We start from the raw sequence: 16,800 nt of genomic DNA on the forward strand, positions 1-16,800 counted from the left end.
CTTTCGCTTCAGTACAGAATTCATGATCTTGACATAAGACAGAAATCGACTGAAGTACTTGTAAGACCAATGAAGTTTGTTGAACAAGTAGGTTTGAAAAGAATTTAAGTTGCATGGTGAAAATATTTGTAGGTGAAATCTCAAAAAAAAAAAAAATTAAAACTGGATTCCATGGGAAGAAATGTTATGGGATTTAACAATTTCATAGGAATCACAAAAAGATAAAATTCAGAGATTTCAAGGTACAGTCTTAATTCAGAGATTTCGGCACACACGTGAACTGAACCCGAACGTTCGGTTCATTTCGCTTCCGACTTTTAGTTTTGAGAAGTAGTTTTTGGTACTGACACCGATTCCATCATTCCTAGCCCTTGTATAATTTTTTTGAAACTTGCTTCAGGAAGAACTTTGGTGAAGATATCGGCCAGTTGATCAGTGGTTCGAACAAAGTGAATTTCGACGTTTCCATCTTCCACATGATCCTTAATAAAGTGATACCTCAGTGCTATATGCTTTGTCTTGGAGTGTTGCACTGGGTTATGACAGATCCTAATTGCACTTTCTGAATCGCAATATAGTGGGATCTTTTTCATATTGAGTCCATAATCACGGAGCTGGCTTTGGATCCAAATCACTTGAGATGTACAGGAGGCAGCTGCAATGTACTCTGCTTTGGCTTTAGATAGAGAAACACACGTCTGTTTCTTTGATTGCCAGCTAACCAACTTCCCATCTAGGAATTGGCAGCCTCCTGTGGTGCTTTTCCTGTCTAAACCACATCCTCCAAGGTCTGCATCTGAGTAGGCTTGAACAAAGAAACCTGAGTTTGATGGATACCATAGACCGAGGGAGGTGGTTCGTTTCAGATACTGGAGTATGTTTTTCACTGCTAGCATATGTGGTTCACGAGGATTTGCCTAAAACCTAGCACAATAACACACCGAAAACATTATATCGGGCCTGCTAGCTGTGAGGTACATCAAAGAGCCAATCATCTGGCGGTATAACATTATATCGACTGCCAGTTTTTCCAAGGATGGTGTGAGCTTGGTGCCGAACGCCATTGGAACTTTGACCTTTGAGTCTCCCATCATGCCGAATTTAGCAAGAAGAGTCTTGGTGTATGCTTCCTGGTTGATAAAGATGCCTTCGGGTCCCTGTCTAATATTTAAACCAAGGAAAAAGTTAATCGGACCCATTGAGCTCATTTCAAATTTAGTCTCCATCAGCTTTCTGAATTCAGCTGTTAAGCTAGGATTCTTTGAGCCAAAGATGATATCATCGAAATAGATTTGAACTATCATAAGGTGGTTACCTTCCTTCTTTCGAAAGAAGGTTGGGTCAACCGAACCTTGTTTGAATTTTGATATCTTTAAGAACTTAGTTAGCATTTCATACCATGCCCTAGGTGCTTGTTTCAGACCGTAAACTGCCTTGTCCAGAATATAACAGTGATTTGGATGCTTTTCATTCACAAAACTAGGAGGTTGCTCCACGTAAACCGTTTCCTCAAGTTCTCCATTTAGAAAGGCGCATTTTACATCCATTTGGTAGACCTTGAAGTTTTTGTGTGCAACGTAGGCCAGAAATATTCGAACAGATTCCAGCCTTGCTATCGGAGCAAAAGTTTCTTCGTAATCAATTCCTTCTTCCTAGCAGTATCCTTTCACCACTAGACGAGCTTTATTTCGAATCACATTACCCTCCTTGTCCATTTTGTTTCTGAATACCCATTTGAGACCAACGACAGAGGCATCTTTAGGTGTTGGAATGAGGCGCCATACCTTGTTTCTTTCAAACTCATTGAGTCCAACTTGCATAGCTTGAACCCAATCGGAATGATCAAGAGCCGTGTTAACTGTCTTCGGCTCAACTTTGGATACGAAAGAATTATACATACAGAACTCTACTTTGGAGAATAGAGATGATTGCTTTGCCTTCAGTTGGGATCGGGTCAGGACCTTTTCAGAGACATTACCCACTATCTGAGATACATGATGATCTCTGGTCCATTTGATAAGAGGAGGATAATTTGGATCATAAGATGGATCTAATTCGGCATTGACCATTTCTTCCAATTCAGATTGACTATCGTCATCGTAGAACATATCATAATTCTCCCCCTCGAATGATGAATCTCTTTGATTTTCAGGTTGGTTCGTACCTTTGGGTGCAACAGAACTGTCAGGTGTAGCTGGAGTTTCTGGTGCTATAGGACTTTCGGGTGTAGCAGAGCTTTCGGGTGCTACAGGAATAGAATTCTCCCCCTGAAAGTGTGAGTTCGGTTGATTTGAAGAAAATAGATTCTCCCCCTCAGCTGAAGTGCCGTGCTGAGGAGGTTCGTTTGGAACTTGTTCTCCTTCACCCATTTGTTTGGCTGCATCTTCGACAATATGCTTCAGATGATCGATTTTGTTGTCTGCTTCCTTGGCTTCCGAGAGAGTGGCTTTCTCAGGTTCATCGAATAAGTCCACAAACTGATCGAACAAATTAGCAATCGTGACCTGTTTGAGAGAAAATCTCTCCAATTGCTTCTTCAGTAGTCTTTAGCTTCTTGACGTAGCTATCATCGAAAGTCACATAATATGTTTCTTCAATCTTTATAAAACGCTTATTTAAAACCCGATATGCTTTTGAAGTAAGAGAATATCCCAGAAAAATTCCTTCATCAGCTTTAACGTCAAACTTGTTACGATGTTCTTTGGAGTTGAAGATGAAACATCGTGAGCCGAACACATGGAAGAATTTTACAATCGGCTTCCTGTTATTGATGATCTCATAAGGAGTAAGAGAGAAATGCTTGTTGAGATAAGACCTATTCTGCGTAAAGCATGCTGCAGCAATAGCATCAGCCCAGAAATATATGGGAAGAGAAGCGAAACTTAGCATGGTTCGGGCCGCCTCACACAAGGATCGGTTTCGCCTTTCGACAATACCGTTCTGTTGAGGCATGTAAGGGGCTGAGAAGTTATGACTGGTTCCTTTTTTTGCCAAAAAGTCTTCGAATTCTTTGTTCTTGAATTCCAGTCCATTGTCGCTCCTAATGTTTCGAACGAATTTCCTCAGTTGCACTTCAACCTGCTTGATAAACATCTTTAACTTAGGAGTGGCTTCAGATTTGTGCTTCAGAAAGAACACCCATGTAAAACGCGAGAAATCATCAACAATAACAAGAATATACTTGCTACCGCCAATGCTTTCGATTGATGATGGACCACACAAGTCGATGTGAAGCAACTCTTGGGGTTCAACAACTTTTGTGTTTATAATTGATGGGTGACTTTGACGACTTTGTTTCCCCATTTCACATGCAGCGCACAAGTGTTCTCGATCAAAATTGAGCAAGGGAAGACCCCGAACATGACCTCCGGTGACAAGCTTGTTGATGTCTTTGAAGTTGAGATGTGAGAGCCTTCGGTGCCACAACCAGCTTTCGTCAGAATGAAAAATGGACAAAAGACATATAGCTGGATTTCCTTTGATTGGATTGAGATTTCGAGGAAACATTTTGCCTTTTCGGTCTGATTTGAGAATGACCTTGTTGGATTTCTTCTCTATAATCTCTGAACCTTCATCGTCGAATTAAACTTTGAGACCGGTACCTCCCACCAGTTGAGATACACTGATGAGATTATGCTGCAATCCTTCAACGTACGCCACCTTTCTTATTGTGAAATCTCCATTAGTTATCATTCCATAACCCTTTATAGCTCCATAGGAGTTGTTACCGAACTTGACATTGCCACCATTTTCAAGAGATCGAAACTCCCTTAGCTCTTCCTTCCTTCCTGTCATGTGACGTGAGCAGCCACTATCAATGTACCATTCTTCGTCGAACTGCTCGTCACTTATAACCTGCAAAAATTAAGCAGATTTAGGAACCCAAAGTTTCTTGGGCTCACGTAAGCCTTTCACAGGAACAAGAATAGTAAGAGAAACATCAACAAGATATGTTCGTTTTATTAATGTTGTTTCATCTTTTCTTTTAATAGTAAACACTTTAATTTTGTTAGGGTTAGCTACAGTCGTTTTGGTTTCAGATTCTAGTGTTTGGGCATTAGTCTGCTTTTGGTCTTCCTTGACAGAGGAAATCTTCGATTTTCCTTTCAAGTTCGTTGATGATTTTGAATTTTTTACAAGAACAAAATTGGGTTTAGAAGAGAATTGAGAATGAGAAGAATTAGAAAAAGAGAATTTAGAATGGAATTTTTTTCTGACTTGAGGTTCGAAATGACCCTTTTGTTTATGGTTATTGGAGGGACCGAACCTGGACCTTCGGTAGCTACTTGCTGATGAGCCGAAGTTGGATTTTTGAGTGTTGTTGATTGGACCGAACCTATCCTTTTGGTTCTTGTTGCTCTCAGGACCGAACCTCTCCTTTCGGTTCTTGTTGCTTTCAGGACCGAACCTATCCTTTCGGTTCTTGTCGCTTTCAGGACCGAACCTATCCTTTCGGTTCTTGTCGCTTTCAGGACCGAACCACTCAATTTTGTTCTGTTCTTCATGTGGCCAGAAAGCCTTTTTCCCTGACTTTGAATCTTTATTAGGATAAGAGAAGTGAGCATTTTGAGAGCGCCAAAACTGCTTTCGCTCTGAGAGATTTTTTTTTGTATCTCAGGTTTCTCTGCTGCTTTTGATTTTTCACCTGTTTCGGTTGTCTATGGATATTAGCTTTTTGTTTTAGCTTCTTGACATCCGGTTCACTCTTCATAGAAGAGGTTTCGCTTGTGGAGGTGACTTCTTCTACAGGTATTTCTTTTGTGCCACTTGTACTTGGCACGTCAAAGTTGTCAGGCTTATTCAGCGGCTCTGGTACATATCTTCCTTTGGTTTTCCAGGACGTTCGCTCTGACAGAACAACTGTTTCATCTGCATTATCTATAGGAGCTAACCAGAAGAACTCATCACAACCATCTGCATTGTCTTCGTTCACCATGGCAGTGAGTTCGGTTGTTTGATGTTCGGTTACTCCTATAACCTTATATACCTTATTAGGAGTGGTTCTAACCTTCTGAAACACAACGGCCTTTTCTTTAAGAGCTGGGGACTTAGTTTTGGACAAACGAGCGAATTCCACAGAATTTTCAGAAATCAGATTTTTGTGGTTTTCGGGTTCGCTCTTGACAAACTCAGAACAGTCGACTTCAATCTCTACAGAAATTTCACTCATATCATCGTCCTCATTAAGTTCAGATGCATTTTCAACATCAATTTTATTTTCTGAACTTAAATTGGCACTCAATGAGTCGAATTTTTGTATGGTTTCGGTCCTGAGTTTCATCTTATCGTTTTCATCCAAAAGATTTTTAAGCATATCCTTATGGTCTTTGGACTTTATAAAAGATTCTATTTTGTCCAGACCATACATATAAGTAGGATTCAAATCATCGGAAGATACAACACTTTCACAGTTGTATGCTTCGACATCGATTTCATCCTCCTTAAACTCAAGGAAGGGTAGAATCATGCGATGTATCTTCTGCCCTATTTCACAATTTACATGCAGTTGAGTAATGTTAGCATAAAGTCTTTTAGCAATCAAACAAAAAACATTCCTTTGTTTTAACAATTTTAAATTGTCTCTTTGCAAATAAATGTTTTCATCTCTAGTCTTAATGATCTCCAACTCCTTCTGCTCAATCCACATCCTTCACTCCTCACTCTTGGATGACACCCTACTTATTTGGTCAGTCAGGTTAGAATTTGTGACTCGTGTTTGAGTTAAACAACTATCTAGATTTGAGATTCTTGAATTCAAGTTATTTAATTCCTTTTAATATGATTTCTGTGGAATTTTGAATGAAATAAAAAGAGATTGTACCTTCTTGATCAGTTCATCAAGTTCACTAATCTGCACACTGAGAGGTTTTGCTGTGAAGCATAAGTCCTCTCGCTCCTTGGTGTCTTCATTTCCACCATCAGTATTATATCCCCTCATGTGAGATACGTCAGTCACCATCAGACACTTTCCACTGCTTTCACCACCTCTTGCGACATAAGCCTTTCCATGAGAAGGCTTTCTCACCTCATCATCTTCTGAGTCGGTCGACCATACCTGTACGCCACCGAACTCATCATCCTCTGCTGAACCCTGTACAATAAGAGCATTCATAAAGGGATTAGTAGCAGCTTTCTTCCTTTTAATCTCCTCCAGCTTTTTCATAAGGATTGCCTCTTCATCTTTCTCCTCATCTTTCTCTGTCATTTTTTTCAAAACGCAGTCTTTGGCGTAATGATTCTTTCCTCCACAGTAATAACAGCTGACACCAGAATCCGCTTCAGCCTTCACCTCTTTCTTTGGTTTTTCAGTCTTCGGCTCCTCCCTTACTTTTTCAGAACTGTAGCTTCCCTGCCAATTTCGATTCTTATTGGTAGGAAACTTCTTCTTGATGAACCTTTTGGGATTGGACACCATCATAGCATAATCTTCTGAAGTTAGATCATAGTCCTCCAGGTTCAGATCTTCGTCTTCTACTGCATTCTTACTTTTAGGCAGGAGGGCCAAGGACCCCAAGTTTGAGACCACACTCTTTTCTTGCATCACTATCTTTTCTTGGGATTTCAGAATTCCCACCAGTTTCGCCAGTGAATATGATTTGAACTGCTCGTTTGCTTTAACTGTAGACACATCAGCTCTCCATTCGGATCTTAAGCCATTCAGAAAAGTAACCTTCTGTTCAATAAGCTTCCTTTCGATATCATGTTTGATCATCTTGCTGAGAAGATGATTGAAGAGATCAAACGTCTGTGTAACAGACTCATCAGGATTTTGCTTGAACTCTCCAAACTCAGACAAAAGCAAGGTCTAAATTGAGTGCTCCAAATCTTCATCTGTGGAATACAACTCTCGCAGCCGATCCCAGATTTCTTTAGCAGTACTGCATGAGCTCACCAATCTAAACATGTCAGATTGAAGAGCGAATCGAATCAGCCTCAATGCTTTGATGTTGCACTGGAATTTCTCCTTTTTGTCCTGAGCGACGTCTTTCACATCTTTTAACAGATCATTATACTCCTTCTGAGTTTTAATAATTTTGGATGTTCCTGAATGAGCAAATGGTCCAGACACAATAGCTTCCCATATTAGATACCCTTTATCTTCAGATCCGATGACATAGTCTTCGAAATGATGCGTCCAAACCTCGTAATCTTGAGTGTAAAGAATTGGAATCTTTGTTGTTGATCCAATAATGTTTGAGATGTTGATAGGATTAGATTGAGAATCGTCCATGCTTGATCGTTTAACCTGTTGCAAGATCATACTTGTAATATGTAATATTAGGGCAAAACGAATAAATAATGATATACGTCAATTATGGAGTAACGGCTCAATAAATATCAGTTAATGCGGAATAAACCCTAATCACTTCTTTCACAGAAGAGATGTGTATGAATTACACAGCCTCCTGATACCAATTGATGAGTTTATAAAACTCTTTGATCGATTAGATCTTATAACAGGTAAATCAAGAAAGCAAAAAACAGTAAGATAAAGCACAAGAATGAATCTGAATGTTTCGAATGATTCAATTGATTCAATCCTCAGCAGAGCTCGATGAAGAACTTCCGCTGTAGAGGATATTAGGGTTACAAAAGATAAGAACAATGAACGCTATTAAATTCTCTATCAAATCTTATGTTCTAGGATGCATGCAAGCATCTATAAATATAAAACCCTACAAAATAACTCACGGATGGACAGGCCCATACCGGAGATTGAATGGACTAAATATCGAGCCCAATATGCAACACCTTCTGGACCTAACAAAAACCATAACGATATCCTTGTCTAAATAAAGCATGGAAAGAAAAATTGCTTCGAGCCATTTATGGCGAGTAGTAACAATTATCCAAATCAAACCTAATACTATCAAACATAAGATTATAACTCCAAATCCCGGTAACAACCGATCTTTGTTTGTTCCCTATGATTAGTTTCAGCTTCTCATGCTCGACCTCTTCACTTCCCTTTAGTCCCTGCATATCAGAACAAATGTGGAAACCACATCCTGTATCAAGAACCCAAGAATTTAAAATATTAGTATTATTGACTTGAATAGAATACGTACTAGAAGAAGATCCAACTGCTTTAGGCTTTGGCATCTTTCACTTCTTGCAAGTACTTGGTGAAACTTCTTCTATAATGTCCCTTTTGGCCACAATAAAAGCACAATGCTTCCTTTGGATCAAGAACATGAGGGGTGTCGAAGTTGGGCTTTGATTTTGTTCCACTGGGATTTCCATGATGGACCTTCACTTTCCATTTGGATTGGGTAGGGGCCTTTTTCTTCTTTCATTTGCTTTGTTGGAAATCAATGAAAAGAGCACTTGCAGAACTATTGGAATGAGACTTCTTCATTCATACTTCAACTGTTTGCAATAGATTGGGACGCTTAATCAACGTGGTATCTGTATTGTTCAAATTATAGGTCAATATGAAATGATCATAACTATTGGGAAGAGTGTTGAGGACCATTTCGATGACAAGGTCGTTATCAAAGTTCACATTAAGCTTTTCCAATCTTTCCACCTGCCTTTGTATTTTCTTCACATGACCACACATAAATTCCCACTCTTTTAGTTTGCATGCCATCAGGGACTTGACCACTTCATAACACTCTTTTCTTGATATTTTTGTGGAACATTTGAGACAAGGCCGTGTTAAGTTCATATGGCCAGTAATCCTCATAATTCTTTTAGAGCTTAGGTGCCATTGTTGCAATAATAATGCAAGAGACCTTTTTGGCATCATCCACGTGCTGATCATAGTCAATAATCTCCTAAGGAGTGGTGGTTTCTTTTTTTATTTATGGAATTGGAGTAGTGAGAACACACTCTTTGTTCTCGTAGCGAAGCATCATCTTCAGATTCCTCATACAGTTCATTTAGTTTGGACGTACAAGCTTGTCCTTAGTAAAGACCTATAGTAAAGTGAAGTTGTGGCTTGATGGAGGAGGAGTAGGAGGAGAAGGAGGAGGAAGAAGTTCACCACTTGAAGACATTTCTATGAGAATAAAGATAATATTTTAGTTAGTTGATTCAATCCTTGATATTTTAACCTGAATTACTAGGATCCAATAATGCAATTCGAAATTAAGAAAAGGGATATTGTAATCTAATCATGAATTAATTTAAGGCTAGTAATGCATTTTACCAATTTCAATCGATATGAAACCCCTAGATCATTTGAGATTCATTGAATCTTATCAATGGCATGTTTAATCTCGATTATAATCTTCAATTTGTGACTGAGATGCCGAAGATCACAAACAAGATGTGAATAACCATGGAAACTTACTTGACAACCTCAATGTCTTTTATCAACTCAAATTAACATGCTGGTAAACCGCTCACACTCCATTAATTAATGATAATTTTTGAGTTGTGCCATCATTCCAACTTTATAGTCCTTAATTAGTGTGGTGGTTAACCACACGCTCTACTAACGACTCATTAAGTTTGATGTGTGTTTTTGTTCATTAGAATACAATTTGACATTTTTTACTAAAGTAACTAGAGTGGAAAATTTTATAAAAGGTTCTATTACTATAAACATTATACTTTTAATGAGGTTATGTACTATTAAATCCGTTCTGTTAACGACCCTCCACCACAAAGGAGAGTGATGGGTAAGAATAGACACCCATTCAACGGCCATTTACAGGACTGACTCATGTTATACATATACCCTCTTTATAGCATGACTTCGTGAATGAGACATACTATCGATTCAATTGACTCATGTTATACATATAGTATTAAACTTTTAGTGTGTTTGTCTCTCTCTCTCTCTCTATATATATATATATATATATATATATATAAGTATAATGGTGTATTTTAAACATTTAAAATAAAGTTCAGAAATTTATAGTAATAAAACAATTAAATATAACTAAATCATCAGGATAATTCAAAGATTCTAGATATTAGGAGATCATATTAGCAATTTAAATATTTAGATTTTATCCAATTAAAAACAATATCTTTAAATGTAATTATCCTAATCAAAATCTTAATTATCTTAAGAATTTCACTTAACAGGAGGTCCCCCACGACGTGGTAGAGGAAACATAATGATAATTAGGTTTTCCTTCAATTGTTCAAGTTCAATTTATTCACATTCATTTATTAGAAACCTAATGCTCTAATACCACTGATGGGTTTTACATGTAATAATGCAGAAAATACCTTAAACTCTTAAGGGTACATGTAACCTAATTGGATCTATGTCATAACTCTATTGAAGCAACATACTATTGAACAACAAAACTTTTAAACCCTAATGTAAATCGGAATTCACAAAAGATAACATACCTCTGATTTGTTATTGTAAACAAACCTTTTTGATCAATCCAATAGTCTCTTGAAAACTAGCTTCAATTGTGTGCAAGCCTCTAATGGTTCACACCCACAACTCAAGAACCCTAGAAGATTTAGGAGAGAGGAGGCAATTTTCGGTTATGTGTGTCTGAGAGCATTGGCCAAAAATTCGAATCCACAAGGCTCTATTTATAGCCGATTAAGAAACACATACAAACAATAATTTGAACATAAAATAATATTATTTTAAATAAGACAATTATCCTGTTCCTTAATTATCTTTATGAATGCTTCCAGAAGGCTCCATGAGGAGCCTCCAAACCGTCCCATACTGAAGGGTTCTAGAACCTTTCCTATGCTAAACTTTTGAACAATTATATCTATAGTCCTTTAACTTTTAATTAATTCTAATTAACCCAGAATTAATTCCAAATTATTTCTAAATTAATTATAACTATTTATAATTAATATATTAGTTATATAATATATTAATAAGACATTTATCTATCTTTAAAATCAATCTAGACAATCTATTAGTTACGAGGGCAACCTAAAAAGGACTTTACTCTTTTTCATCAATATTATATCAATTTAGTTAGGACCTTAGACACCTTAATCCAACAGCTTTTGACCATTTTACTTTGTAAAATATCACTTTTATCCCCTCAAATTTAAACATTGACATTTTCCACACCTTGAACTTTCGTATATTAGCATGTTTGTAGCTTTTGCCCCTAGACTTTCGAATGTCAGCAAGTGTGCTCTCCCCACAAAAAAATAAAGCCATCGTTTTGTAAAAATTAACACTACCCCCAAAAACCATTCACACAAAACAAAATACTAAGCAAAACCTCGTCTGCATCCCCCATTGAATGGGGACCGGGCAGTTTCTAGTTAAAGGAATAAAATGAAATAACATTGAATTATAAGGGGTTAAAGTGGCAAACCTAAAAGATAATTGACCACTCAATATATATTGAGTGGTCATTTTCAACTTTAATAATCTAAGGTTTTCAAATATGAAAGTTTTACATAGATGTAGCTATTAAATGAGCGACAAGCTGTGTCACTAACCCTTTTGGATAACGAAACTAATTCTTTTAAAAACAACATTAATATATCTTGTGCTCATAACATTATTATGCATCACCCCTTAGACTCTATGCAAATGCGAAAGGTATAAACTTGTGTTAATTTTCCATGCAAGCTTTCTCATGTTTTGCCACTTTGCATGAGACAACTTTTAAAGCAGCTTGCGCCATAGTGAAAACCATACTCACAAGCCCACAAGAAGGGAAACCCCAATTAGATCCACACATACATGCTTCCCACTTATCCACCTAAAAACTAAAATGACAGCTGGTCTAAGTGTTGATTTTCTTTCAAATAGGTTAGACAAAAAGTTCACAACTGCCTCTTTTTTAATAGAAACTCGACGGGCCTAAATATGTCAAAAAGAACATCCCTAAACAGATATATGTATTATCAACCGGAAATAAAGGGACCAGTAGACGATACATTAGGATAACACGATACTCTACTGACAACATATGTTGACCAAGACTATCAATAATAAAGTCCTTTTTAGGTTGCAATGGAGATGAGATGCTCTAAGTATACGAAAAAATAGGTGGAAAAATAAGTGTGTAACCCGTAATTGTTCTCAGTCAGGCTATATGTAGAGTGACTCTTGCAAAATGGATGTATATCTTAAGTTACATGGTTTTCACATAAGGATCGAATCACCTTGATTTTGAGATAAAAGACCTTTGGTATGGTGTGATTAGGAGTATATTAGATTTTTGTTAAAAAAAAAGTTGAATTATGAGAGTTTGAAAATCTAGAAGACCTCTTGTATTTTTGTTGTTGTATCTTCTCTCTTGTACTGTTTGTGCCGAACTGAAGCTATTCTTGAATCGAAATAGAACTTGAATCGTTGACATTTTACCACTATATGGTCTGTATTTTAAAAAAATCGGTTGACTTAATGTTCTATTACATAGTGCTCAGAGAATAAAAATAGCGGTCGAGATAGTTACCAACAAATGATATTCCAAGGTTTTATATATTGTAACAACGAATCGTATCTTGTATAACTTTGCGTCAATTCCTGATCATTCTGTAGCGTGTATGTTATCAGCTGGTGTAGACGCATGGAAGACCAACACACAGAAACAAGAATGTTAAAAAGTACGATAGCAGTAGGATCCACAGACATTCTTATGATCACATCATGCACTTGGTAAAGTACCTTGATTGTGCCTATCTCCTTCCTAATCGACAACTTAATTATATATGTTTGAACAGAATGAGAATCTGATACCCCATTAAAGTTATAAAAACAATGAGATTTGTTGCCGTATCAGGTTCCCTATCAGGCTGCTGCCTTTTTAGTGGTTATATAAATACAACTGTATTACAATCGTTAAAGCATTCATTACTTCGAGTAGCACCATTTAGACTTTAGATTACATATTAGCTTTCTTTAATTCATCTAACTTAGCCTGTAATTTGTTCAAACAAATGTCATCATCACCAGTAACTCAAAGTATCTGCTGCCCTAAATGTCAAGAACCTGTTGCAGTTGATGGAGACGTACAGATACAATCAAAACCAGAAAGTGGTAAGTTTGTCAGCGTTAACAAGGGACTGCATGTTTGCATCGGAAACATGTTGCACAGACACACACACAGCAGCAGCAGCACGATTCCTAATTCTCTGAGTAGCCATGAGAAGTCAACTCTTGACACAATAAGAAAATGGGAAACGATAAAAGGGAAGCGTGCACTTCTTTGTGCTGTAACTTACGATAAGCAGAAATATCAACTCAAAGGAACTAACTATGATGTGATCAAAATGCACGAATTCCTAATGACACAGTTTAAGTTTCCAAGTGCCTCTATCCACATTCTTGCAGGTATTCCTATCCTTTTACTTTAATCTGTATACATAAATGCTCGTATCGTTATCCCTGCATGATTGGCTTCACTGTAAGTTTGTGATTTACCTTCCCCATGTTGGTTGGTGGGGGACTCAGGGTTGGTGTATACCCTATTTACCCTTTTTAAACTGCAAATTGATTCCCTGGAAAGGGCTTGTTTTTAAGGATTTCCTTTTGTAGTTCTACCATTTTGGTTGGAACAGTACAAGTGACATTGTGAAAGAACCTGCAGAAATGGACTCACACCCTCATCCAACAAAAAGAAATATCCAAGAAGCTTTGAGGTGGCTCGTGAAGGACAACCAGCATGGTGACTCACTGGTGTTCTATTTTTCGGGTCATGGATTAAGGCAGCCTGATTTTTTTGATGACGAGAATGATGGGTTTGATGAAACAATATGTCCTCTAGATTTTAGAACTGAAGGAATGATCATTGATAATGAAATCAATGACACTATTGTTAGACCACTCAAGAAAGGCGTCAAACTTCATGCCATGATAGATGCTTGTCACAGTGGAACAATACTTGACCTACCACATGTCTATAGCACAAAAGAGTACGCCCTATTACCATTTATTTTTGTACAAATTACTCTATTCTGAAAGTGTCCCCCCATGCTAATACTTGTCCTAGTGGTAAGGAGGTGGGAATCCATAAGTGAGGCCTCAAGTTCAATTTTGGGCATCACATTCCTTCTTCTAGGGACTTTCTACTTCCACATGTCTTGATATCTGAACTTTAAAGTGCATTTTTGGTTCTTTGGCAGGCATTGTTGGTCAGAAAACAAACCCCCATCTGGTGCGTATAAAGGTACTAATGGCGGGCTTGCCATTTCTATCAGTGCGTGTGAAGATAATCAACTTGCTGCAGATACATCTGTGAGTAGATCTTTCTTTTTCTATGATATATTCTATCTTTTTGGGGGTTTATGTTAGTTTTTATTTTTTTTATTTTTATTATTATTTTTTTTAATCTTTGGCTTTGATATTAAAGACTCGTGTCTTCTTTTTCCCATTAAGTACAGTCTGCATAAAGTATTATCTGAATTAACGAGGCTAAGAAATTATTTGAGAAAGTAATGGCATACTAAGGAAAATGGAAGGAAAAATCATGGAAGATCTGTGACAAGTTAGGACTTTATGGGGAATTCTCATTTTCTTCACATTCTTTATCAAGGCCTTTTTGCATTAAGTGTTGTATTAGCAAAGACTTTTTTATTGAATGAACGAGAATAAATGACCATTATACCTTTTTGTCCTAATGTGATGTTGAATAAAAATAATTGTTTGTTTAATCATAACATGATTAATAACTTTAATCAAATATAAAATCCGAATTTGTGCAGGCTTTCTCAGAGTCAGGAAAGCAAATGGAAGGTGCTATGACGCACACTTTTCGGAAAGCATTTTCGGAGAACTCCAAAGCTACTTATGCTAATGTCTTGTCTTCAATGCATGATAATATATTGGCAGCCAAGAAAAAAAATTTCAGTATCAGTAGACTGTTTCACCGTGAAAGACTACAGGTTAGATTTGATTATTCATTTGTATGACCTACTGATGTCCCAATCTTTGCTTATAAATTTTAGTGATTCAACCACGGCAGTTTTCTGTTCCAAATTTGAAACTTTTTGGATCTTTTACCTTCAAAAAATGTTTCTGTTATGATACCTTTATGTTGGAAAATAATTTTATTTACATTCAGAAGCTAAACTGATGATTGTGACTGGAGATTTGAGTAGAAAGGCATTCAAATCTCCATAAAAAAAATGCAATTTTTACCAGCATGTAGCTTTTATTGAAGTGTTTAACTGGTAGGTAGTTCAAAATGCTATAACATAACATAGAGAATCTATTAAATTGAAATCAAGTGGTTAACTAGTAATAATGAGAAGCAAGTTTGCTTTTCAAAAAATAAAAAAATGAGAACAAGTAATTTTATCTTTAACTATAAGAGCGTTCTAATTTTCATGAGACAAAATGTTCCTGAAAATTTACCTCTGAAACAAATGTTGAAATCAACTAGGAAGTTGTAGATAGTTAAAACAATGGACTAGATAGTTAAAACAATGGACTAGGAAGTTGTAGGTAGTTAAAACAATGGACTAGACAAACTTTCTACGGCTATTTTTTTTTAAGATGGGGATGACAAGTGCTTTATGTCTTTTGTACAGTCAAGAGCAAGTCCATGCCCCCCACCTTGTTCCACCTTTTTGGGTGCGACAAAAATATTGCATTCGTTGTCCTATTTGGCATCGGTGTCTATTCAATATTCACCAAATGTTGTTAATTTATATTATCTTCTCTTCTATGTAACTAAATGTTTATTGATTATTCTGTCTTAGAATGGGGTGCTCTTATATTGCTAAACTTTCAGGAACCTTTGCTATCATCTTCTGAAGAATTTGACTTAAACGAGGCATTTGTCCTATAACTCCACCATACAACCAGGAGCTCCTAAGGTTAACTTGCAATAAAAACGAATGACTATCCAAGTCATGATTTCACTATCCAAAGTAACACCAACCATTTGCACAATTTGTTTAGCTTTTTGTTTGGTTTTTATGTTTGTTTTGTGTTTGTGATTTCTTTTGGTGCCACAGACATCTGTTTGTTTACCTGTTTATCCGGTGCACCAAATTAATGAATAAGTTTCGGTTGTTCTTTTAGAGAATAAACAAGTATAAATAAAGGAAATTTTATTATATATATTAAGGGTATTATTATATGTACCTCTCCCTCACATAAACAAGTTAAACATAGAGGGTACACTCACCCACTCACACATAGGGGGTAGAATAAACAATTGAGGGTATATATACAATTAGCCTATTAAGACTATTTTTAATTTTTTTCCTTTTAAGTGTTGGGGGACAAATGATTATTATTATTATTATTATTATTATTATTATTATTATTATTATTATTATTATTATTATTATTATTGAGGAAATGATTGCACACTTGGTAAAATTGGAATAAAAGAGTATGAGAACGATTTTTGTAAGAAAGTTACAATTCATTGAAGAAAAAAAACCTTATTTTGTTGCTTTTTTTTAACTTGTTCTTAATGCATTAATTTTGTAAATAAGAAACACTCGTATATAGTTTATTGAATTAAGTTTTCTTTATGTCAAGTCTACTAAGTTAAAAGGTGACAAGCCTCTTTGATTATTTTCCATGTATTTATTGTTGAGTTTGGAACTTCATATACAAACAGAACATTCTTTACTCACTAATGTGCATATATGATAGAAGCGTGTTAGTAACTGAACTCTGAACGTGGGATATACACCTTATGTGGACCTACGTTGACTTTTATCCATTTTATACCATAATCTACTTTTTCAATAAAAAAACATTCAATAACTGATCATTTTAAACCATAATCTACTTTTTCAAAAAAAAAACATTCACTAATTGATTATTTTATACCATAATCTACTTTTTCAATAAAAAAAAACATTCACTAATTGATCGTTGGAGTGTTTTAGGAAGCTTCCTCAACTTGGAGTGTATTTTATGCATATTAAAGG

At 36.3% G+C, this 16,800-nt stretch overlaps 1 protein-coding gene across 1 annotated transcript; it reads left to right on the plus strand.

Annotated features, from left to right (window-relative positions):
• The first annotated feature begins 12,761 nt into the window (after positions 1 to 12,761).
• Positions 12,762 to 15,973, plus strand: LOC111899033 (metacaspase-1). Its single transcript, XM_023894915.3, has 5 exons — positions 12,762 to 13,240; positions 13,497 to 13,821; positions 14,032 to 14,143; positions 14,611 to 14,790; positions 15,642 to 15,973. Exons 1-5 carry the CDS (start codon positions 12,847 to 12,849, stop codon positions 15,696 to 15,698), a joined length of 1,068 nt encoding a protein of 355 aa, XP_023750683.1. The 5' UTR covers positions 12,762 to 12,846; the 3' UTR covers positions 15,699 to 15,973.
• Positions 15,974 to 16,800: the final 827 nt, after the last annotated feature.

This window comes from Lactuca sativa, chromosome 9 (genome assembly GCF_002870075.4).
Source record: "Lactuca sativa cultivar Salinas chromosome 9, Lsat_Salinas_v11, whole genome shotgun sequence".
Classification (NCBI taxonomy): Eukaryota; Viridiplantae; Streptophyta; class Magnoliopsida; order Asterales; family Asteraceae; genus Lactuca; species Lactuca sativa.